The sequence below is a fragment of the Mastigoproctus giganteus genome, chromosome 2 (genome assembly GCF_048544385.1).
Source record: "Mastigoproctus giganteus isolate SK-2022 chromosome 2, ASM4854438v1, whole genome shotgun sequence".
Taxonomy (NCBI): Eukaryota; Metazoa; Arthropoda; class Arachnida; order Uropygi; family Thelyphonidae; genus Mastigoproctus; species Mastigoproctus giganteus.
The window spans coordinates 171,687,327-171,713,373 of record NC_143576.1 but is presented as its reverse complement, the minus strand read 5'-3'; the positions used below and the strand labels follow the sequence as shown (position 1 = coordinate 171,713,373).

General features: G+C 38.6%; 1 protein-coding gene across 1 annotated transcript in view; it reads right to left on the bottom strand.

The window, feature by feature from the left end:
• Window positions 1–26,047, bottom strand: part of LOC150089751 (WD repeat-containing protein 89 homolog) — a 136,780-nt gene that overhangs the window by 60,773 nt on the left and 49,960 nt on the right. Inside the window, exon 5 of the mRNA XM_090390092.1 lies at window positions 24,030–24,138. Coding sequence (XP_090246218.1) covers window positions 24,030–24,138 — 109 coding nt within the window. The remainder of the gene's footprint in view (window positions 1–24,029; window positions 24,139–26,047) is intronic.

Below are 26,047 nucleotides of genomic sequence, written 5' to 3'. Positions count from 1 at the left end.
CCCCACCCAAGATGGGATGCTTTCTCAGGAGATCTTGATAGGTGTTTGGGATGGATTCACCCCTCTCCATTAAACAATATCTCCATATACCATTAAACAAATACTCCACAAGGAGGATTCCAAGTTGGATGAATAATGAAGTTGCCAAATTACTTGAGCAGAAAAAGATGGCATGGAAAAGTTACAGAACAATAAAAAGTACTGAAACCTATAACAGCTACATATTGACCTGTAATAATGCCACTGAAAGGCTAGATAGGCTGGCAAGGGCAGATTATGAGAAATCTGCTGCAAAGAGAGCAGATAAGGAATTCTTCACATATAAATGCAAAGAAGAGAAGGACAAACCAGATCGGACCCTTATGTAATGGATGTGGGATAGTATTAGATAACCCTGCTGAAGTTGCAGATGAAATGAACAGTTACTTTTCATTGATATTTACAGAAGAAAAACCCTTCATGTCAGTGAGAAATTCTGGGAGTAAAGTCGAAAAAAACATAATTAATGATGTTGAAATTACACACGTTTATTTAATGGAAAAACTTTTGAGCCTACAGGCCAGTAAGGCTCCTGGGGTTGATAGCATTTACCTTATAATCTTAAGGGAGACGGCAAGTGAGTGCATTGAACCATTGAGGCTAATTATGAGAGCATCACTGGACTCGGGAGTGATTCCGTTGGATTGGAAAAGTGCCACTGTATCTCCAATACATAAGGGTGGTTCTAAGAGTGAAGTGGGAAATTACCGGCCGGTTAGTCTAACTTCAGTAGTAGTAGGGAAAATCATAGAGACTATGATCAAGGGTGGAATTCAGGATCACTTAGATAGAAATGGAATTCTGAAGGATACTCAGCATGGTTTTGTAAAGGGAAAATCATGTTTAACTAATCTGGTTAGCTATTTTGACAGGGCCACTCAAGAGCTGGACTTAGAGAATAATTTCGAAGTTGTTTATTTGGATTTCAGCAAAGCATTTGACTCAGTCCCACATGAGCAGTTACTTTATAAGCTGGAACAGGTTGGAATCACAGGGAAAATTCTTATATGGATGGCAGGGTGTTTCAGGGCAGGAAGCAGAGGGTTGTGATAAATGGTTATTCCTCAGATTGGGTTGATGTAAGAAGTTGGGTTCCCCAAGGATCAGTATTAAGACCATTGTTGTTTTTGATTTTCATAAATGACGTCGATGAAGGGATAGAGGGTGTGATGTCTAAATTTGCAGATGATGTAAAGATTGGTAGCGTAGTTAATGATTTCCACCAAGCAGAAATTCTTCAGAATTACCTAGATAGACTTCAGAGATGGTCAGAAAAATGGCAGCTATGCTTTAATCCAGCAAAGTGTAAGGTATTACACCTGGGAAAGTAACCCCAAAATAAATTATACACTTGGCAGAGTTGAACTAAAGCTGGTAGTGGAGGAAAGGTACTTGGGTATTACAATACGGTCAGATATGAAGTTCTCCGAGCATTGTAGACTGGTTGCAAAGAGGGCCCATGGTGTCCTATTGATGATTTATCGAACAATCGCTAGTAGAGATAAGGACGGCATAATCCCATTATATAAGGCCGTTAGACCACACTTGGAATACTGTGTTCAAGTATGGAGACCACACCTAACGAAAGACATTGTTCTTCTTGAAAGGGTCCAAAGACGGGTAACTCGCCTGGTAAGATCGGCAAAAGGACGTCCACGTGAGGAAAGATTTCGAATATGTGGGTTGCACAGCTTGGAAACTAGGCACCTTAGAGAAGACTTGATTGAGGTGTTTAAGACTCTGAGAGGTATAAGCAAAATGAATAAGGACAAAATTTTCACGGTTATAAATGATTCTAGAACTAGGGGCCATAATTTCAAGTTACGGGGGGGGGGTGTTTAGACTAGATTGCAGGAAGTTTTATTTTAGCCAGCAAGTTATAAATTACTGGAATAAGTTACTACATGGGTGGTAGAGGCTGACAATCTGGGGAAATTCAAAGGCCAGATGAATAATTACTTAAGGGAGGAGGGAAATGCATAGGTTGTCCATTTCCTTTATTAATTTTTATTTTTTTTAAAAAATTTCTTCTTATTATTAATTTGTTTTTATTCTTATTATTTTATTTTATGTATTTTTTGTTATTTTATTTTATTATTATTATTATTATTTATTATTTTTTTTTTGGCTGGTGCAGCATAAGCCATAGGCTTCCTTGCACCATGTGGCTAATAACTCTCCTGAAAACTACAAGAGATTTGTGGGTGCAGTGATAAGCACATCTCCAGAGGGTACTGAAAGGAATACATCATTCCAGGATGGAACGAGACCAGTGAGAATCTGTATAGGGACTTTCTTGAAAGTGGTGATCAAGAGATAGCGGATGAGCTGCTACACAGCCTTGATGCCACCCGCCAAGAAAAATGGATATAAACCATTGATTTTAAGAAGTCTAGCAGGAAAGCATGGTCTCTTCTACACATGCTGGGAAACAGCAGCCCTATGGCTTGTGATAATATTCCAATTACACCAAATGCCGTTGCAACAGCAACACTCTAGAGCTCCAAACGTCCGAGAACACACAATCCAAGTGAAATGGGAACTCAAGGCCCTTAAACATGTAAGTGCTCCAGACTGTTTTCTGATGATGAGATCACAGCTGCACTTAAGGATATGAGAGCGGGCAAGGCTCAAGGTTTTGATGGCATCCATTCAGAATTTCTAATTCACTGTGGAAAATACACGAGAATATGGTTAGCACGCTTCCTCTCTATCATACTACAAACGGGTGATATTCCAAAACCTCTCAAACATACAAAAATTGCTGCCATCCCGAAGCCAGGAAAACCAGCACACTTCCCTCAAAGTTACTGTCCTATTGCTTTCCTAAGCGTAACTTATAAACTACTTGAAGAGCTACTCTACAACAAGATCGGCTCTAAAATACTTGAAAAAATTCCCATCGAGCAAGCAGGATTCCGCCCAAACTGAAGCTGTGTAGATCAAGTCCTCACCTTAATGACACACATCGAGGCATGGTTTCAAAAACAGTTGAAAACCTCGGTGATCTTCACTGATCTAACTGCAGTTTGGAGACACGGCTTAATATATAAAATACTTCATACAATACCCTGCAAAACAACTGCCAGACTTATTGATAAGATGCTCACAAATAGAACTTTCCAGGTGATAATGGGACACACAATGAGCAATAAAAAGAAACTCAGCAATGGCCTACCCCAAGGCTCTGTCCCTGCTCCATTACTTTTCAACCTTTACATTTCAGACATGCCTGAGACTCGCTCCAGAAAGTTTGGCTATGCGAATGATTGGGCAATAGCAACAAGACACAAATCAGTTGAAAAAACAGAAGGGATTTTAACAACTGACCTATCCACCTTGGGAAAATTCTTTCACAAGTGGAGGCACCAACATAGTGCAGCCAAGAGTGAGGCATCTTGTTTCCATCTCAATAATAAAATGGCGACTATAGAACTGAACATACACTTCGAGAACGCCCGTCTTAACCACAACAAATATCCGAAATACTTGGGTTCACACTAGACAGAACATTATCTTTCAGCAAACATATGACAAGGACTGCAGCAAAACTGAAAACAAGGAATAACATTCTGCAAAAGCTATGTGGTACCACATGGGACTCCTCTGCCTCGACCTTACATTCGTCAGTTTTCGGCCTTGTCTATGCAGCTGCCAGAGTACTGCGCTCCAGTTTGGCTTAACAGTAACGACATAAAAAAGGTGGATGTACAGTTAATAACACCATGTGCATCATAACTGGAACAGTCAGGTCCACCCCTACCATTTGGCTACCCGTCTTGAGCCACATCCCGCCAATAGACCTCCGAAGAAAATGTGCCCTGATCAGAGAATACAGAAAAATAATAGACAATCCTGAACTATCAACAAACTCCGACATTCAAGACCTAGGAATAAACAGGCTCCATTCCAGATATCCACCAATCCTGATGGCTAAAACATTGCAAGCCAATTTCAACCTTCTGGATACCTGGATGCAAGAATGGCTACAAAACTCCCCTCCTCAATGTCATACCATGCCTTGTATCTCTGAAACACCACCTGGTTTTGACCAGCCTCATAGAATATGGCTAGCATTAAACAGTACATGAATGTGCCATGGTAGATGTGCAGACCTTCTCTATAAGTGGGAAAAAATTCTTTTCCCCGACATGTGACTGCAGAGCCGATAGACAGACCATCCAATTGGTCTGTCTATCAAGGACTGTGCCTTGCGAGTCTACAAAGGCAACCCTGGAGACTTCCTGATAGCGATAAATGTGACAATTGACTATTTAAATAAGTTAAATGTTCATCTGTGATTCTTGTTCTATTTAATTCAATTTTATACTTAATTTTATATCTATCATTCTTGAGTCATGTAATTTGATTCCATGTGTACTGTACAAGCCATAAGATAAATAAATAAATAAATAACTGAAGACAATCGAGCAGAGAATCAAATATCCCTTTTGCAGTAACACTTTCGAGTTTGGTCAAGTCCAGAAACAAATTTACGGGAGGTCTCATTCCACTGTCAAATATACCTCCATATCATCGTTTTACCCTTTTCCAGATAGTCAAAAAAACAAAATCCTCATCCATGCCCTAAAAGACAGAGGCCATGACCTTCCCAGCATACTTATGGGTGTGGAACTTCTTTGGATAGGGGAGCTGCTGTGCCTCCACTCTTAACTGTTCTTTGTTCTCCAGAACATAACGAAAAAACCATATTTCACCGATGGTCAAAATTCATGCCAAGAAATGCCATGGCTAGCATTCATATCCAGCTCCAGATATGAATCATCACGGGCAGACAGTTTTGGTTCAAGAGGGGGTGATTCTTATTGGGGGGGGTCAATTGTGTAGCAAATTGGGAATATATTTTATGATAATGATTGGTGAAAAACCAAAATATGTCTAGTTGGGGCAAAAATTGGCAATGTAACTAACTAGTTATTAGTTCTCAGGGGAATTAATTGTGTTTTGGTTTGTTTATACAAATGGTATTAATGACATTAAATAAACACACAAAAAAGGTTTTTAGGGCTAAAAGCCTCAAATTATGGAAAATTCACTAATTGAACAAGTTAGTGCATAGCACCATGTTAGTTCATAGTAAATCACCTACTTCGATGATTTACTGCGATCCTTTTACGGTTCTATATTAGTATTGGACGAACCTTTTACGGTTGGTAGTAAACATTACTCCTCCACTGGTGAAGCATTGTTAATTCAAGGTAATGCGATATCAGGGCAACTCGTTGGGATGGAATTCACAATATGAGATTTAACAAAAACAATGCCACTTCACCTACTTCAGTGATTTATTATGAACTAACACGATGCTTCAGTTGAAAAGTACAGGATCATGCTAAAAAAATATCACAAGTTAGGATAAAGTGTCTGCAATCCTGCTCATAGTAGGGATTTTGTTATGTGGGCCTTGTCAATTAACTGTAGGATTCAGTGACTTTGAAAAGGCTTTGGTGTGACAATTTATGCCCCTGCCAACTATCAGGAAAACTCATAACCAGCAGGAGGGAAGGGACAGAGATATATAGACGGGAAGTTAGCTAATGACAAGGCCACAATTGCACTGGCCTTGGCAGTTTATGTAATAAGCTCCCAGAGTTCATCCTTGAACTCTGAAAGCTTATCACACACAGCTGATCATCTTTAAGCCAAAGGACCTATGGATGATCAATTGTCAGTTAATTAAATGAAAAGATGTGACAAAACCAATGTATAACAGATAGATAATGGCACACCATACTTCAATAATTATATGGGATATATCAGAGATACATTCATGTAATTAGTTAAGTAGTAATGTTTGGTGCACTGGACGAATAAAATGGACGAATTTTGGCTACTGGTTAGATCTATAATGCTGATATAATGCAGGCAACTGAGGCTTGATGTCACTGTAATAAAAGAGATGAGTTTCATTTTGCAATATACAATGCATATAGGAAGGACAGGCTGGGAGGGGGGGTTATGCTTGTGATCAAAAGCTGCCTAAATGGAGTAACATATTTGATTCAGAACAATTTCAGGAGAATGTTGAGTGTCTGCTGTGAGATGGTCAGCACAGGAAAGTTAACAGTGGTAGGGGATGTGCTAGAGACCACATAACAGTGATGAGTATATGCAATTTGATTGGACTAGTAAGTCTGAGTGCTTGTTATGGGGGCGCCTCCATAGCCAGGTGGGAAGGAGCAGCAGTGCGTAGCACACGCTTCTTGATTAGACCGGGGTTCGAGCCCGTCACCACCAAATACGGAGGATGTGGAAAGGTCAGGGAATGACCACTGCATATTCCCGGAGCAATATGGTCTTAGTTGCTAATGCTCCTAAAAACCAAATAACAAACAAACAAACAAGCTTGTTATGGGAGATTTCAAATTGCCATTTATTGATTGAGAATCATGAACTGGTACCTCCATTTTGAATTTAACCTATGACATAAATGCAAAAAATTTGTCATAGGTTAAAAATCAAAAAATATCCTTGACCTAGACATCATTTGTGATCTTCCAGACTGCCAATGATGACTGGGTCTGTTACCCTGCTTTTTCCAGATCACTGTGATCTATAAGAAGCAGAGTACTGTTTCAATGCAGGTATTGAAATAGTTACCTGTTTGAGAAAAATAATGAAATAGTTTCAGAAAATAATGCTACACTGCATAATGTGTTCATGTTGTGAGTGTTTGAGACAACATTATCCCTCCAGCTGCAGTGACAGAGCTTGATCTTAGGCTCTTTAGAAACAACTATGTTTATCCACAAGTCCACCTAAAGTAATAAATATAATTTTTAATTGAATATCATCATCCAGTAAGTGAATCTGTTATTAATTAAAATCATAAAGGCGCTGCTGTCACCAGAACTATTTGATTCCATCATCAGACAGCAGGTGGATTCAATGAGCAACCTTGTGTTATGTAATAATAAATGTAACAAATCTAAATGAGCAGTCAAGTGATGTTTGGATGAAAAATTTAAATTGGAAACATAACTTTTGTTAGATGTATAATAAAGCCCTATTAGTATGATGTGTAGACCCAATGCAGCAATTTAATAAAGAAATGTGGTACTATTTAAATACAAGTAGTTAGTATTAGTAGTGGCAAATGACATAAGGAAGCAATCTTATACAGAATGAGCAAAAAAAAAAAAAAAAACCCTACCAACCTCATTTGTCCATGTCCTCTAATAATTTGTCTAAGCATTCCTTAGTTCCTTTATTCAAACTACCCACTTCCACGACACCACATGAAAGTTTTGTTCCAACAAACAATTACTCTCTGGCCAGAAGCAAATTTTTGCACATCTATCCTGCAATCATCTAGAAGAAGCAGAGTACTGTTTCAATGCAAGTATTGAAAAATAGTTACCTGTTTGAGAAAGAAAATGAAATAGTTTCAGAAAATAATGCTACACTGCATAATGTTTTCATGTTGTGAGTGTCTGAACACTATTACCCCTCCGGTTGCAGTGACAGAGCTTGGTCTTAGGCTCTTTAGAAACAACTATGTTTATCCACAAATATCCATAAGGGAATATTAACCTAACGTTAATATTCCCTTATGTGTATTGTCTGAGAAAGAGTAAGGATACCATCAGCATTTAATTTACTCAATCGAGTTAAAGCCTTAAACACCTCTTGCAGATGCCTAGTTTCCAAGCACTGCAATTTGCAGAACTGAAGTCTTTCATGGTAAGAATACCTTTTTGCACCCTTCACTAATGTTACTGCTTGTCTGTTAAACAGTTCTCTATCCTGCTTAAAATTATACTTCCAGATCTGCATGCAGCCCTCAAGATGTGACCTATCCATTGCTTTATACAATGGGATAATTATCTCCTTGTCCCTGCTATAAAGATTCCTGTCTATCCTTGACAGAACCCCAATGAGCTGTCCTGGCAGCCTGTCTAAACTGATCAGAGAACTTCATGTCTCTGATCAATGTAGACAGGCTATACAATTATCCCTTAGGTCTATTTCATTCACCATTACTTTGAATGTGGTACTACCTAATTGGCATGTTATTCTGGGATTACTGCTACTCATATGCAGTACCTTGCATTTATCAATTGTCACTTCTCCATCCATCTGCCCAATTTTTCTAGGTCTTGTTGAAGTAATAAAAATAGGTTTAGAAACCAATGCTACTGTGTTATGTTTTTCTGTTGTGACTGCCTGAGGATGCTGCTGTCCTTCCAATGACAGTGACAGAGCTTGTTTCTCTGGAAAGGACTATGTTTATTCAACCAATCAACCTAAAGTAATCAATATTGTTCTTAATTGAATAACATCCCTCACTAGGTGCATTTGTTATTCATTAAAAACATGAAGGCACTGCTGTGGCCAGTTTTAGAACTATTTAGTTCCATTATTACATATCAGGTAGCTTTGATTAGTGACTTTGTGTTGAGTGGTGAAAAATGTATGTTTTTAATAAATAACAGATTCACCTACTGGGTGGCATTATTCAACTAAAAATTATATTAGTTACTTTAGGTTGATTCATGGATGACAAAGTCCATGCTTTGTCATTCAAGGGACAATGGAGTCCACAGAGAGTGGATACTATTGTTCACAACAGAAAAATATGTTATGAAGTTATGCTTATAGAATTATTATAGCAGCACAGAGTTATTTTTTGAAACTATACTAAAAATATCATGCTACAGGAGCAATTAGTGGTAGGTGACCAGTGTCCTAAAATAGTTGATGGCAAATGAGATTTCAGTAGTCGTGAGTAAGGACAAGGGTTTTAATTTTGAGAAAGAGCATTACTGTGGACCAAGAAATCTCTTCAAATCTGTCAATGGGACGAAATAAATAAGAGGGAAAGTACAAATTCAAATAATTTTACTTTTTAATATTGCCTCCATTGAGAAGGAAAAAAATAGCTCAATTCTGCCGATCATTGTGGAGGTAATAGCTGATAGCTATTACCTACACTAGCTCTGAGATAATAAATTTGAGTTTCTCAGACAAGGTTTTTTTTTTTTTTTAGAGAGGCCAAGGCTGTATATGAGAATGCACTAGCTAAGGGAGCAAGAAATTGGGATAAGGAATTTTTCATATATGTGAATACAAGAAAGAAAAAAGCGAATCAGATCCTACACCTTTTCCCATACCCTTGTGGATTGGATGTGAGAAACTCTTAGCCAACCCAGCTGATGTTGCTTGTTGTTGTTTGTTTGTTATTTGGTTTTTAGGAGCATTAGCAACTAAGGCCATATTGCTCCGGGGATATGCGGTGGTCATTCCCTGAACTTTCCGCATCCTCCGTATTTGGTGGTCACGGGTTCGAACCCTGGTCTAATCAAGAAGTGTGTGCTATGCCCTGCTGCTCCTGCTCACCTGGCTATGGAGGCGCCAGCTGGTGTTGCAGATGAATTAAACAGGTATGTTGCATCTGTCTTTACTGAAGAAACACTCTTCATGCTGCAAAGAGGCTATGAGAGTGAGGCTGAGCCATATGAAATGAGTGATTTTGAAATTACAGATGACTGTTTATTAGAAAAAATTTTTCAGCATAAAGAAAAGCTCCCAGAGTTGATGGCATATACAGTAATTTTGAGGAAAGCTGCTAGAGAGTGTATTGAACCAATGAAGTTAACTTTTAGAGCATCTTTGGACTCAGGGATTCCTTTGGATTAGAGAGGTGCCAACGTATCACCCATACATAAAGGCAGTTCTAAGAGTGAAGTCGGTAAATACAGACTAGTTAGTCTGATTTCAGTGGTAGGGAAAATCTTAGAGGCAATGATTAAGAATAGGGACATCTAGGGACATTTTGATAAATACGAAATTCTGAATAACACACAGCATGATTTTGTTAAGGGAAAATCATGTTTTACTTAATAGGCTATTTTGACACAGTTACTGAGTTACTCATTAGCTGGATTTGATAATATAAACCAAAGCTGTGATGCTCAATACATCCTATGTTGATTTCAATATTTGTAAAATAATAAGAGAAGTTTACCTCAATATGCACATAGAACAGTTCCGTGTGATACTCTCCAGATATTAAAACAAATATAACATTAAAGTAAAAAATAAATTTAAAACAATTAAAAAATTCGAAAATATTACATTACATTAAAAAAAAATAATTGTTTTCAATTTATTTTTTTAATGTAATGTAATAGTTTTGATTTTTTCAACTGTTTTCAATTTATTTTTTACAGTAATGTTATATTCGTTTTAATTTCTGGAGAGTATCATACGGAAGTGTTCTACGTATCATATTGAGGTAAACTTCCCTTATTTTTTTACAAATATTGAAATCAACATAGAACATATTGAGCATCACAGTTCTGGTTTATATTATCAAATTCATATTTTAAACTCTTATTGACTATTTCATTCACTTCCTTTCGCTCCAGGTATAACCGATCAATACACACAATTATGGAGGATTTTTTGAACAGCTTGGTGCAAAATTACATTAGATTAACACTAAGCTACTCAGCCCAAAGTTACCATATTTCTTTTCTAAAAATATTGCCTTCAAAACAACATCATTCCGAAGTTGGCTAGGGTCAATTTAAATCATAAAATTTTGGCATAAAGCAACTAGCACATCGCGTAATATAGTTAAATTTGCCTTAAAATCTCAGTATTCTAATAAACAAAAATGCATTTCCCAGGTTAGGAAACTTCGCGACAAATTAAAAAAATTATCTACATCCTAACAACTGGTCTGTATTGAAGACCTTCATAGATTTGCGACGTGAAGCACAGGCCTCAGAAATAAAAAAAACAGACACATTAACAAATTGAATATGTTATCGTGAATTTCAAGACAGGTTCATACGAGTTCAAACACATTGTCACGCACTTTTGACCACATTGATACCAATTCAGTGATGAACCCCCCCGTACATACATACAATGTGCTAATGCAGAATGGTTCAGCTAGTTCACAAACACCTCCCTCACCCAACATGCAACGAACCTGCATATCAACAGATCTACAAATCTTTCCTTGTGTACACTATCGTAGGACCAGATTTCACTTTTATCCAAAGTGACTGAATTATAATTTACCCCTCGCAAGCTACCTAAAAAACAGTGTGTAACTAATATTGAGTTTGGACTTTGTGACATCCCACAAAAAGATTTATTTATTCAACAAGTTAACCAAGTAGCGAATAACATAAAAAAAAATACAACTTCTTAAACTGAATAGACAATAAAGTTCAGCTTTATGTGAACGTCTGGAAAATAAAGACATTATTATTCAGAGAGCAGATAAAGGAGATAAAGCTGTAATACTCGCTAAACCTGATTACATAAATAAGTTAGATTCGATTGTATCAGACACCTCCACTTACCTTGAAGTAGACCTAGCACTATTTACCAATTTGGTCAATCAGTACAATAAGATGTTAACCATGTATCGAAAAAATGACTACATTACTATGCCTCAGTTAAAGGAATTGAAGGCCAGAATGTACAACATTCTTGTACTTTTCAGTCAGGTAAAATTGCATAAGACCAGATTTCCCATTTGGCCCATTGTTTCCTACAGAAACTCAGCATCCTCATCCTTGGCCACACATGTATACGGTATTATAAAACCCTTTACACAGGTGATACAATTTGGGATAAAAAACTACGATACCTTATTTAATGAGAACAACCTGGACCCACCTGTACCTATTACAACATGGTGCAGTTATGTTGATGACATCTTCACCGTCATCCCATGTGGCTGTGAAACAACATTACTATAATATCTCAATTCCCTGTCTGGGTTCATTCAGTTCACCCTAGAGTTAGAGGTTAATGGAGCACTCCCGTTCCTGGATGTCCTAGTAAAATGTGTGGGCCCACATCTGGAAACCTCAGTATACTGTAAGCCTATGTGGTGTGGACAATTCACAAACTACAGATCCGACCATGCCCCCAGTCATCTCAACAGCACTGCCCGCACTATTCTCCAGAGCTTGGAGCCATTCCAGCACAGATGCAGCTAGACGCAGCGAGATTTCTCGTGTGAGGACAGACTTAATCAATTGTGGCTACCCAACGCACGTACTAGACATTGCCTATTGCAAGCACAAGAGCTCACAGTCCACTCGAGGTCACTGTTGAAAAAAAGCCGTGAAATAGGGTTGAATTTGAAAGTGTCTGCAATTCTGCCCAGACACGATAGGAGGGAGTACATGATGAGAGCCTTATCGATCAATTCGGCCCTGGAAAGATTGTGCAAGGCTCAAGGGGTAGAATTTTTTTCAGCCTGGACTGTACTTGTTAACAGGAGAGATTGCTTCTACAGGGATGGGATACACTTAAATAGAAAGGGTGCAAGAATATTTGCTGATGCTATCGAGGCAGTGTTAGGTGGGTCGGAAAACTGCTAGTTTGGGGGGATACAAAGACTAATAGTTTAACAGTAACCGCAGGCAGAGGTGAAGGTGATTCTTGCACAACTTCTATTAGAATAAGAAGCGACCTGGAGCGAGGGGTGTTGGGGGTTTCAGGGACGGATGGCAGTCATCATGGAATAGTTGGGTATATGGGATGTGTTAGGGTAACAGGGAATAGGCATAGGAGCATGTATGCTTGCATGTATACCAATGCTAGAAGTATAGTAAATAAATTTGATGAATTTGAAGTGTTGGTCAAGACATCAAAGGCGGATATTGTTGGGATAGCAGAGACGTGGTGTCACAAAGATATAAGGAATGCAGAACTGGAATTTGGGGAGTACAATGTGTACAGAAAGGATAGACAGGACAGAAAGGGAGGGGGTGTTATGCTGTTAATTAAGAAAAACATAAAATCAAAGGAAGTGCACCCAGTTAATATAGATGAACAGTGCTCTGTTGAGTCAGTTTGGTGTGAGATAAGCACTGCGAAAGGAAAAATAAGAGTAGGAGTGTGTTATAGGCCTAATGACTTGAATGAGTACAATGAACAATTGTACAGAGAAATAGAGTGGGCCAGTAAATCAGAATGTCTTATAATGGGGGATTTTAACTTCCCAGATATTGACTGGAACTTGTGGGTTGGTCACTCACACACTAGTCAGACTTTTGTGGAGTTATTGGATGATTGTTTTCTGCAGCAGCATGTTCGAGAGGCAACCAGAGAAAGTAACACTCTTGATCTGGTTATCAGCAGTGATCATTCGTGTATTAAGAATTTGCAGATAAAGGAACCACTAGGTGGCAGTGATCACAGTGTGCTGAAGTGGGATTTACTCAAAGAGGTAACTACCGTCAGGGGTAAAGGAAAGGGTTTTTGCTTCCGTAAAGGGGAGTACAGTGGTCTCAGACAGTTTTTAAATTCTGTACAGTGGGATCAACTGACGATGTTACAAACAGTAAATTCTAAGTGGGAAGCATTCAAGGAATTAATCGTGGAAGCTACTAGACTTTATATACCGATTAAGAAATATCGTTCAAGGTTTAGGCCTAAATGGTTATCAAATGAACTAATGAGACTCGTGACAGAGAAGAAAAATGCATGGGATGCATATAAATTATCAGGTGACGCAGAAGCCTGTGGCAGATATAAGCTAGTCTGTAATCAGGTCACAAAGGAGGTTCGGCAGGCGAAGGCAGATTACAAGAAATCTTTGGCAAAAGATGCTAAGAAAAACAGGAAGGATTTCTTTACTTATATAAACTCTAAAAGGAAGGGGTTGAATATGATTGGTCCACTTGACATTGATGGTTCGACTGTTGATGATCCTGCTCAGATAGCAAACAAACTGAATGAGTATTTTGCATCTACATTCACACGTGAGGAATTATTACAATTTGAAAATGGAAGAAGGTTATCAAATTGTAGCAGTGTGCTTAATGATTTTATAATAACTGAGAGCAAAGTGGAGGAAAAATTGTTGAAGTTAAACATAAGAAAGGCACCTGGGGTGGATGGGATCTATCCAGTTATTTTAAAGGAGGCGGCAAAGCAACTAAGCAAACCCTTAGCCATAATTATGAGAGCATCCTTGGACTCAGGGGAGGTTCCCACGGACTGGAGATGTGCAAATGTGTCCCCAATTCACAAAGCTGGATCGAAGGGTGACACGAGTAATTACAGACCAGTTAGTTTAACTTCTGTTCCGGGTAAAATAATGGAGTCGCTGGTTAAAGATGCATTGCAGGATCATCTAGACAAGACTGCAGCAATAATTCAAACACAGCATGGGTTTGTTAAGGGAAAGTCTTGTCTGACAAATTTGATTGGTTATTATGATGTGGTCACAAAGGAACTGGATGCAAAAAATAATTTTGATATCATATATTTGGATTTCAGGAAAGCTTTTGACACTGTTGCGCATGGAAGACTACTATACAAATTGGAGCAGAATGGTATTAAGGGTAAGTTGCTACAATGGATAAAAGGATGGTTAAGTGGGAGAAGACAGAGGGTGGTAATCAATGGGTGCTGCTCTTCGTGGACTAATGTTATTAGTGGAGTCCCACAGGGTTCGGTGTTGGGTCCACTGTTGTTTTGTGTATTTATCAATGATATTGATGAAGGTATATCAGGCTTAATGTCGAAGTTTGCAGATGACACAAAGGTTGGCAGGGTTGTTAATGACAGTAATGGCAGTGTGCTACTGCAACAGGATCTAGATAATTTGGGCAGATGGGCTAAGAAGTGGCAACTGAAGTTCAACCTTGACAAATGCAAAGTACTGCATATGGGTAGAAGTAACCCCAGAGAAACGTACCAACTGTGTGGTACTACACTTAAGGTGGTAGAAAATGAAAAAGACCTGGGAGTAATTGTGCAGTCAGATATGAAGTTTTCTGAGCAGTGCAGACAGGCTGCTAGGGCGGGTCATGGGGTTTTGTCAATGATATATAGGAATTTTGCTAGCAGGGAAAAGGAGGTGATTGTCCCTCTGTATAAGGCAATGGTCAGGCCACGCCTTGAGTACTGCGTACAGGTCTGGAGGCCTCATTTTAGGAAGGATGTAGATTTGCTTGAGCGTGTACAGAGAAGAGCAACACGATTGGTGAGGGGAATGAAGGGATTCTCTTACCAAGAGAGGCTTAAGTTCTGCAAATTGCAGTGGCTGGAGACTAGGCACCTGCACGGTGATCTGATTGAGGTGTATAAGGCCTTGAATGGGTTGAGCATGCTGAATTCTGATGGGATCCTTCCACTTGTTCAGATTACGAACCTACGGGGACATAAGTTCAAATTAAGAAAGGACAGATGTAGAATAGATGTGCGGAAATTTGCCTTTAGCCAGCGGGTGGTTAATTGCTGGAACAAACTTCCATCTGTCGTTGTAGAAGTTGATAGGTTAAATAAATTTAAGGAGGAACTGGACAGGCATTTGGAGGGAATGGTGTGATTTTTTTTTTTTTTTTTGGCTGATGCTGTATAAGCTCGTACACTTGCTTTCTTGCATCATGTGCCACTACTACTACTACTACTACTACTACTACCACCAACCCAGGACAATATGCCTACCGCCTACGTTCCCTACTATCCAGGCATGTCAGGCTGGATCTAATAAAAAATCCTCAGGGAATACCACATAAAATGCGTACAGTTGCCTGGTAGAAGCCTACATTCTCTGGTCTCCAGTGTAAAGACCCCTGTCACCCCTCTCTTACGCAGCAGTGTCATATACCACATAACCTGCAGACTGTGACAGCTGCTACATAGGAGAGACTTCGAGACGTCTTCAAGACCACCTTACAGAACATGACAGAGCAATCCGCCTTGCTGAGACCGACCAGTCCACAATCGCAGAGCACTTCTGGGCTACCCACCACGACCTCAATCCAAGCGAGACTATGAAATAATACACCACTCCCGACACGTTCGCCACCGCCTATGGTTAGAGTCACTCAATATATTGAGCAATTCGAGAGCCATGAACCACTGCAAAGGTATGAGACTGCACCCCATCTTAGAGACAACCATTCTATGTCTCGAAAAGCGCTGAAGAAAACTGCGCATGTCCATGCAGCAAAAATGAATGCTAGTTTAATTATTGAATAACGTGCCTTTGCACGCATAACTGTATCTGTTAAGTTAAAATTCTGTTAAAAAAGAGACACGACTGTCTCAAAAGCTACAAAGTATTTATAATTAAAGATATTTTACTGGATTTATATGTTACCATTATTTCATTTCACCTTATTTAATAACCTTAAGGACTGTAGACTCAGCGATAATGATAATATATTCTCACTGGATGTTACATTGTTATATACGAATGTAAATGTTGAATAAACATTAGATATTCTTTGGGATATGTTAAATAATAACTCTATACTGATTAATTATAAGAAGCTTTGTATTAAAGAAATTTTTCATTTAATTAAATTCTTAGTTGAAGCCAACTATATCACCTTTCGAGACAAAGTACACAAACAAATTTTTGGTTTGCCAATGGGCTTAAGTTTAAGCAGCTTAATATTGGAGGTCTACCTCTCAACGATTGAGCATATACATTTGATGCCTTTTCCACCCCATATCACATACTATGGGAGGTATTTAGACGATGTGCTGGTTATTACTGATAGTAGCACTATCCAAGACATTTTATATTCATTTAATAATATTCATCCTAGACTCGATTTTACATTGGAAAGGGAAAATATGGATACTAAGTCATTAAATTTTCTAAATTTCACGCTTACTTGGGATTCGAATAAAAACCAATTTAACATCTATCATGAACCAACAAACATCGGTATGCTTCTGCATTATAATAGCTATCACCCGTTCACCTACAAAAGATCGATTATCTTTAATCAATTTCTAAATGCCTATAAATATTCAACAATGGAATCTGCTTTGGGCTCAGAAATACAGATATTAACCAGCAGATTCTTAAACAGGGGTTAACCCCTTGCTACAATAAGCTGAATCAGGATACAAACTAAGGATACAAAAAACTACACCAACCATCAATAGTAGCATCAAAAAATACTTTATTTCTGTCCCATACGTTGAACAGTGACACAAACAACAGACATTAACCATGTTAAATTCTTTTAATTAATTTTAATTGCATTCAATCATTTTTAAGTGTTTTCAATTGCGTTTTAATTGTGTTCAATTGATTTTTAATTGTTTTCAATTTATTTTATTAATGTAATGTAGTATTTTCGATTTTAAAATTGTGACCAGACCAATTCGAAAATGACACGCTATACTAAAAACAAATGCTCAGTCCTTTCCTCGTTCACAACACAAATAAATGACCTGATATACAACATTTCTTGTGGTGATTGCGACCGGGCTTATCATGCGGTTTCCTCTGAACTTTCACGTTAAACAACATGCGGCCCAGTTTGTGCTTCTCGTTCAGCAGCGTCAGAATTAGCCTTTTGTGCCGTTAATGTAAAACATACATTTTTATTTAACAAAGCCAAAATACTTAGTGCCCAATGTAATTGGGCACTAAGTATTTATATGAAACTAATAATTGCAGAAACTGTCGAAATTAAATTATATGAGAATTCTGTTAATGTTCGTCGTCCATACCTAGACCACGTAACAGACCACGAATCTCTGATTCGTGGTCTTTTATGTGCATGCGTGAAGAGAAATAATCCCTATTTAAGATTCATGCCCACCCATATCCTGTAATTTTCATTCCTGTGATCACGACATACAGTCGAAAGGCGTTGTCAGCTTCAGGAAGGAAAATCATTTTGCTAAATTGACGTTAAATTCTTTTAATTAATTTTTAATTGCATTCAATCATTTTTAAGTGTGTTAAATTCAGTTTTAATTGTGTTCAATTCAGTTTTAATTGTGTTCAATTGATTTTTAATTGTTTTCAATTTATTTTTTACTGTAATATTATATTCGTTTTAATTTTGGAGAGTATCATACGGAAGTGTTCTACGTATTATATTGAGGTAAACTTCTCTTATTCTTTTACAAATCATTAGATGGATGTAGGGGACAATTTCAACATAGACGAGTTGGATTTTAGCAAGGCATGTGAATTGGTCCTTCATGAGAGGTTACTGTATAAGCTGGATCATATTGGGATTACTGGCAAATTTCTAAAATGGATTGCTGTCTGGCTGCAGGGTAGATGAATATCTTCAAATTGGAATAAAGTCAGAAGTGGGGCCCTCAAAGATTGGCTCTTGAACCACTATTGTTTCTGGTTTTCATAAAAAACATCAACAAAGGGAAAGAAGGCTTTATGTCAAATTTTACGGATGCTGTAAAAATTGGTAACATCGTTACTGATCAATACCAAGCAGCACTCCTTCACGATGACTTGAACAGACTTCAAGAATGGTCAGAAAAGTGGCAGCTATGTTTTAATGCAGCAAAATGAAAGGTCTTACACTTGGAGAACAGCAACCCAAAAATAAATTATAAACTAGATGGGGATAGAAGTACAGTAAACCCTTGCTAATCCGGTTAAAGTTAATCTGGATCGAAATACAAAAAATTCTTTCACAGTTGAGAACTGTACTTTGAAGGCCACATGGGATTTAGGAAGGCAGATGAGTCACTCTGACTGCACAGAGAGAGAGAGAGAGACGGAACATACATCACATTGCCTTGCATGTTGTTCAGTATTGTTGTTGACTCTGAGTTGGATGGGTGTAATTGCTTATATAGCTTCATTTGTGCACTTATTTATACACATCTATGTACATAAGTTAACATATTTTATATATTATGGGTTTATGTAATTTTTGGCTAAATCACAACACCATTGCCTTGTCAAGGCACTTGTATGCAGACGTTTCATTGTTTTTCTGATAGTCATGCCTTTAATGCTATCAGATGTGCCTGTAAAATCTAATAGCTTCCCTTTATTTTTTAAGATGTTGCGTATGGTTTGGTTACCAACATTATAATGGTTCATTAAAGATTTACCGGATGCATCATTTTAAAACTTTCAAGTTTTGTTCAATTGAAAGCACAACTCTTTTGTGTTTACCCATAATTTTCATGATTTCTAAACAAAAAAAAATATTTTTGGAACTCCTGACATAAATAATGCAACAAATTTTCTTTTCTTTTTTTTGTGGATTGATGGAGCACAACAATCCACACGATGCACTAAAACTACACATTTGTTCTCTTTCCATTGTTTTTTCCAGCAGCTAGTGCGAAGAAAGCAAGGGTTGCAGGATAATAGGTACATTCATCTTCCAATCACTTATAATACTGCTTCTTGTCATTTTTTTACGACTTGCACAACATCTGTTTATATATTTCCATTTATTACTTGAATTTTATGATTTACAGTGGATATTTTATGTATTTTTTTTAAACTTTGGAGTCTCAAAGTGTCCTGGTTAATCGAGAGTTTGCTGTACAACTTCTGAGTCTTCTATTGATGGATAAATGTATTGTCTTTTTATAGTTTTTAAATAAAGACTCTATGGTGATATATTTTTTAAATTTAATTTTCAACAGAACTACCTATATTATTAAATTTTCTATTTATTTGTGTTCAAAATTTTTTTGTCTTTTAGGGCAATCCTTTGAAGGCTTCACTAATCCAGATGACCTCTCCCCCAATTAATCTGTATTTTCATTTAGGCTATAACTAAATTTATAACATGAATACACCAATGGGCCAAAACATTATGACCAGCAAGTCATTATGCAAATTTAAGCAACTGCAGGTGAACTGCGGCACGTGCGCAGGTCGGGACACAGTATAAAAAACACCTGTACTGAGCCCCACTAATCAGTGTTACTCTTGTTTTTCAGATTGGAAAGGCAGCAGACTTAAGCGAGTTTGACAAAGGCCAAATTGCAATGGCCAAATGACTGGGTCAGAGCATATCTGAAACGGCATGGCTGGTCGGATGCTCACGGTCAGCCGTGGTAAGTACCTACCGAAAGTGGTCCGAGGAGAGGAAACCCACGAACCATCGGCGAGGTATTGGATGAACACGGCTCATCGATGCTCATGGTGAGCAAAGGTTCTCCCGGATGGTACATGGCAACAGAAGGGCGACTGTGGTGCAACTCGTCGGTAATTGGAATGCTGGTGATGGGAGTAATGTGTCACAACACACAGTACATTGAACCCTGCTGAAAATGGGGCTGCGTAGCCGCAGGCCGCTCTGTGTGCCCATGCTAACCACGGTTCACAACAGTGTCTACAATGGGCAAGCAAGCATTGAAACTGGAGTGATTGGAAGAAAGTTTTTTGGTCCAATGAATTATGTTCCTGTTGCACCATGTGGACGGCCGGGTACGTGTGCGTCATTTACCTAGGGAAGTGATGGTGCCTGGATGCACTGTGGGACGAAAACAAGCCAGTGGTGGCGGCGGCGTTGTGCTTTGGGCAATGTTCTGCTGGGATATCCTGGGTCCAGTCATCCATGTGCCGGGCACTTTGACGTCTACCACCTACCTAAACATCATTGCTGACCAGGGACACTCTTTCATGGCAATGGTCTTCCCCTCTGGCGGTGCCGTCTTTCAGTAGGATAACGCGCCGTGCCACACTGCCCGGATTGTTCGAGACTGTTTCGTGGAACATGAGGAAGACTTCCAAGTATTGCTCTGGCCTCCAAATTTCTCAGACATCAATCTCATCGTGTCTGTGGTTTTTGCTCCGATCTGCAGCATCTCAACCACAGACCTTACAGGAGTTAAAGAATCTGCTGGTTATGTGCTGGTATCAGATACCACAAGACACATTTAGAAATCTTGTAGTGTCCATGCCTCACCGGGTACAAGCTGTTTTGGCTGCATGTGGAAGACCAACATCATATCAGGTAGGTGGTCATAATGTTTTGGCACATCGGTGTATAATTTTTTAACTTGATTGTATAATGTAATACTAAACATAATACATACTATTGTTGCATAACCTGTGAATAGTGTAGTGATATATATTACTTACATATCTCTTAGTTTAGTGTGGTCTTTTAAATTTAAATTTCAACTAAAATCATGTCTCAGACTACAGCAGTAAAGCAAAGAGCTCAAAGCAGCAGGATGCTTTAACTCGAGGGGGAGAACTACCAAGGGTAATTCTCCTCTATGAATCATGGCTTTATAAAGTGTGCTACTTGTTCCATGTTTGCAGATAATCTGGAGCAGGACATGATACAGTCAAAGAGGGATTCCTTTGCATGTTTTCAGTGCAAAAAGTATGAGAAGATTAGCATGACCTCAGCATTCTAATAGGCATTTTGAAAGCTACAACAATATCACCACAAATGTTTTTTTTTGTTGTTAGTTGTTGGCGCATTGGCTTCTGTGGCCATAATGCACCTTCCAAAGTGTTTGCATTTTACTCTGATCCAAGCCTGAGGTGGGATTCGAACCTGTGACCTTTGGGTTGCCAGGCAGGCACTTTACCTACCTGGCTACCTAACCCAGTCAGCGTGATATTGTTGTACATGTTGATAATAATGATATTAAGAATAGGAGATGTGAGGATTTACTTAACAGTTATAGGGCAATGTTGAGAAAAGGTCACAGGTTAGGATTAAATTTTGTCTGCAATTCTGCTGATATGACAAGAAAGAGAGAGTAACACAATGAAGCCTTGTCAATCAATCTAGACCTGGAAAGATTGTGCAAGACTCATATGATAGAATTTTTCTCTGCATGGTCTGTGCCATTTAGAAGAGAGAGAGATTTTACAGGAATGGGACACACTTAATAGTAGAGGGTGCAAGAATATTTGATATCGAGAAAGTGTTAAATGGGTCACAAAGCTGCTGGCTTGGAGAAGAGTACATGCTTATAGTTTAACTGCAGTCTTAAGAAGAGGCGAAATTGATTCTTGCACTACTTCTGTTGAGACACAGCAGCCTGGAAAGTAAGGTGTGGGAGATTACAAGGCTAGTGGCCATCACTGGATAACCAATTACTTGGGTTGTGTTACAGTCACTTGGAGCAAAAACAGATACACATATGCTTACTTGTACACTAATGATAGGAGTACAGTAAACAAATTTGAGGATTTTAAAGTATTGGTTATACCATCAAATGCAAACATTAGAGGGATATTGAAAATATGGTGCCACACACACACACACACACACACACACACACACACACACACACACACACACACACACACACACACACACACACACACACACACACACACACACACAGAGAGAAAGCTTATAATGAGTGGAGGACTTTAATTTTCAAGGTATTGATTGAAACTTGTGGGTTGATCACACACAAAGTAGAACTTTTCTGAATTTAGTGGATGACTGATTTCTACAGCAGCAAGTTAGGGAGGCAACAAGAGAAAGTAACACTCTTGATCGGATTACCGGCTGTGACTCTTCATGCATTAAGAATCACCAGATAAAAGAGTCACTAGTGGAAGAGATTAGTGTTTTGATGTGTGATTTACTTGAAGACTTAACTACTGTCAAGAGTAAAGAAAAGGATTTTGCTTTCATAAAGGTGACTACAATGGTCTTAGACAATTTTTAATTTGTTTTCAGTGGAACCAACTGATAATGTTATGAACTGCAAATTCCAAATGGGAAGCATTCATGGAAGTAACTGTAGAAGCTACCAAGCTTTTCATACCAATTAAGAGATACTGGTCTGGTCCTGAGATTGCCAGATCTGGGGTGCCCTACTGTATTATGAGTCCTAATGGTTGCCTGTGTGATAGATGAACATAACAGATGTCAAACTAAATTACAAATGGGCACAACAGGCTATCAGTTCACATATTAGCAAGTGACTGACCAGGGTGATTTGGACCAATGAGAGCGTAATGTAGAATAAATTTGCTGTTAGAATTTTCATACTCTTTTTAACCCTGGCTGAGATAGAGAGTAGCTGGAACTTTCTCTGTAGTCTACACATGATTTTATGGACACTTCAGACATCAATAAGCAAGGCAATAATGCCTGAAGTGGCTATGAAATCATGTGTAGCCTATAGAGAAAGTTCCAGCTGTTTTTAGGTGAAAGACGTTGGATTATGCAAGATGTCTGAGTGTACCTCAAAGCCTTTCAGATAAAAATCTATATCCGAATTACTATTAGTAACCATGGATATACAGTTATTAAATAGTCCTGCAAGCATGAAGGTGGGTCTGCTTAAACGAAATGACTAGATACCAAAACTCTGCATACACGGATCACATGTTTGATCTGAATATCAAATGCATTAGCATTTTATTGTCTAATCAAGTGGCTATCAACTTGGCTGTGCACTGGGCATGGATTTTTTTCACTGAAAAAATAATCATGACTGATCTCAAAGTCCTAAACCTGTGAACCAAAATTTTTCAGACCTGTAAAACTGACAAACATGTGTTGGAACAAGTTCAGAGAAGAACAACAAGATTAGTTAGGACCACAAAGGGGTATTCTTACTAAAAAAGACTTTGTTCTACAAATTGCAGTGCCTGGAAAAGGTATGAGGAGACCTGATCAAAGCAGTTAAGACTTTAAATAGATTATGCAAACTAAATGCCAAAGGCATACTTACTCCTCCTCAGACAACTCATGTAGTGGACATAAATTTAACTGAAAAAGGATAGTTGCAAGAGGGACGTGTGAAAATTTTCTTTCAGTCAGAGAGTAACTGATTGTTGGAACAAACTTGTGTTGTGAAGTGGGTAGTTGGAATAAATTTAAGGTAGGTTTAGACAATTAGAGGGGATGTACAAATGAAGATTGTTTTTTTGGCTGATGCTATATATAATCTTACTTTCTTGCATCAAACTGTTAGAGGGGATGTACAAATGAAGATTGTTTTTTGGCTGATGCTATATATAATCTTACTTTCTTGCATCATTTGCCACTACTATTACTAATCTAACAAACTGCAATAAAATTAGTATTAGTAATTTTTTTTGGCTGTTGCTGCATAAGCTTCCTTATACAGCATCAGCCAAAAAAAAAAAAAAAAAATTTTCATTTCATCTATCCCTCCCCTCCAACACTACATAGTTGGTAATCTCTCTCATATAAAATAAAACCTATGTCCCAAAACAACATATTTAATGAAAAATTCTTCATGAAATATTTATGTATTTTTACTTTTTAAAACTTGCTCACCTGGACAGTACCATCCCAGCCCCCTGTAACAAGTTCATGAGGAATTGTAGGGTGATAACATGCAGCAAACACACGTTGTCTATGTCCATCCATAACATCCTGAACATCACTAACAAATAAAAAACTTATAACTCAATATCAATTTCTGTCTTTAAATAAATTTATATATATGCACAAAAATTTTGAAAAATCACATAATCAACATTTCTCATTTATATGAAACAAATCAAATGAAAAGATTTTTAACATCTGATGAAAAATTACATACCATCAGAGGTAAAAAGGGTGAAGGTAAAGAAAGCCAACACGAGAAACGTTGGATAACTTACATGGAAAATTTGTTTCCCGATACGGCACTCTAGCGCTGCTCGCCCGGTAAACAGACGGTAGGTGTTATATGTCTGGAGCAAAGTCGAGAGCGATATACTGATTAACAGGTAGGTGTGGCAAACAACGTGCTGACTGGTACGCGAACACAACATACGTTAACATCGGTTTAGTATCACTTTAGTAGCACTAATGGTAACTAAAAAGGTCAGGTTACCTCCACTTGAATCCCATGGGAGCTTGAAGCCCTCCTGAAAGGGAGGGGGTAACCTAACCTTTTTTCTTTCGAATCATGGGTGGACTAATGCATAAATTGTTTATTAACAAAATATTAATTTTTTTTACTATACTTTTATTTTTAAAGACACTCGTGCGGACACACACACACATATCATAACGTCAATCAACACACACACACACACACACGCACACACACACACATATACAGGGTGTTTCAGTTAAACGTTTCAGAACTTCTAAGAGGGGTAGGGTACATCCTGACAACTCGAAATCATATAGCAATGTGGGGTCGGAAATGCTTTCCTGAAGCGGTGTTGTACACAGAAGTACCATAAAGAAAAGAGACCGTAAGTGAGAAATCGTTTTAATAATACATGAAAAGAAGCAAAAGGTACATGGATTAAAGTAAATGTTCGAAGTTTCTTCCACGGGCTACAATGCACGCCTCACATCTCCGACGCATGGACATCCGAACATTCTGGAATACTCCAGGCGAATTTCGAATTTCTTCGGCAGCTAATGCGATTCTTGCAACCAGCTCCTCAGCATTGTCAACAGGGGTGTCATAAACTAGCGATTTCATATGACCCCAGAAATAAAAATCAAGACATGATAGGTCGGGTGACCGAGCTGGCCAACGCACGGGACCACCACGTCCGATCCACTGTTGGCCAAATGTGACATCCAGGTAGTTACGAACATCTCCGCTATAATGGGCAGGGGCTCCATCGTGTTGGAACCACATTGTCTGTTGCGTCGATGCAGAAATCTGTTCATCTCTCAAAAGTTGTGGCAATACTTGCTGCAGAAAGATCAAGTAGATAGGTTCGGTTAGACGACACAGTAACAGGTAAGGTCCGATGAGGTGATCTCCCATAATACTGGCCCATACATTGACCGAAAATCGAATCTGTGCTGCACGATGTTGTATTGCATGCGGGTTCTCGACCGCCCAGATATGGTCGTTATGCGTGTTGAAAATTCCTTCCCTTGTGAAGGATGCCTCATCGGAAAACAACACTTCAGCAGGAAAAAGGGGATTTGTAGCACATTTTCCAAGGTACCACTGTGCGAAAGCAATACGAGGTGCATAATCCTCCGGTTGCTGTGTCTGGACACGCTGCACGTGAAACGGATGCATGTCTTGTTCTCGGAGAATCCTCCAGACGCTGCAATGGGAAACCCCGACTGCGTTTGCTAGACTTCGTGTACTCGTTCTTGGATTCCCCTGTACATGCTGCAGCACATTCTGTTCGACGGCTGGAGTCCGTGCTGTTCTTACCCTGTCCCTGTCAGCTCTTTCAAATGAACCTCTCTCAGCTAACCTCTGGTGCAGTATTGCAAAGAAATTATGACTGGGAATACGCCTCGTCGGATATTGTTCCGCGTACAAACGCTGTGCGGCTGGCCCACTACAATTTGCAGCCCCGTACGCCAACTGCATATCGGCT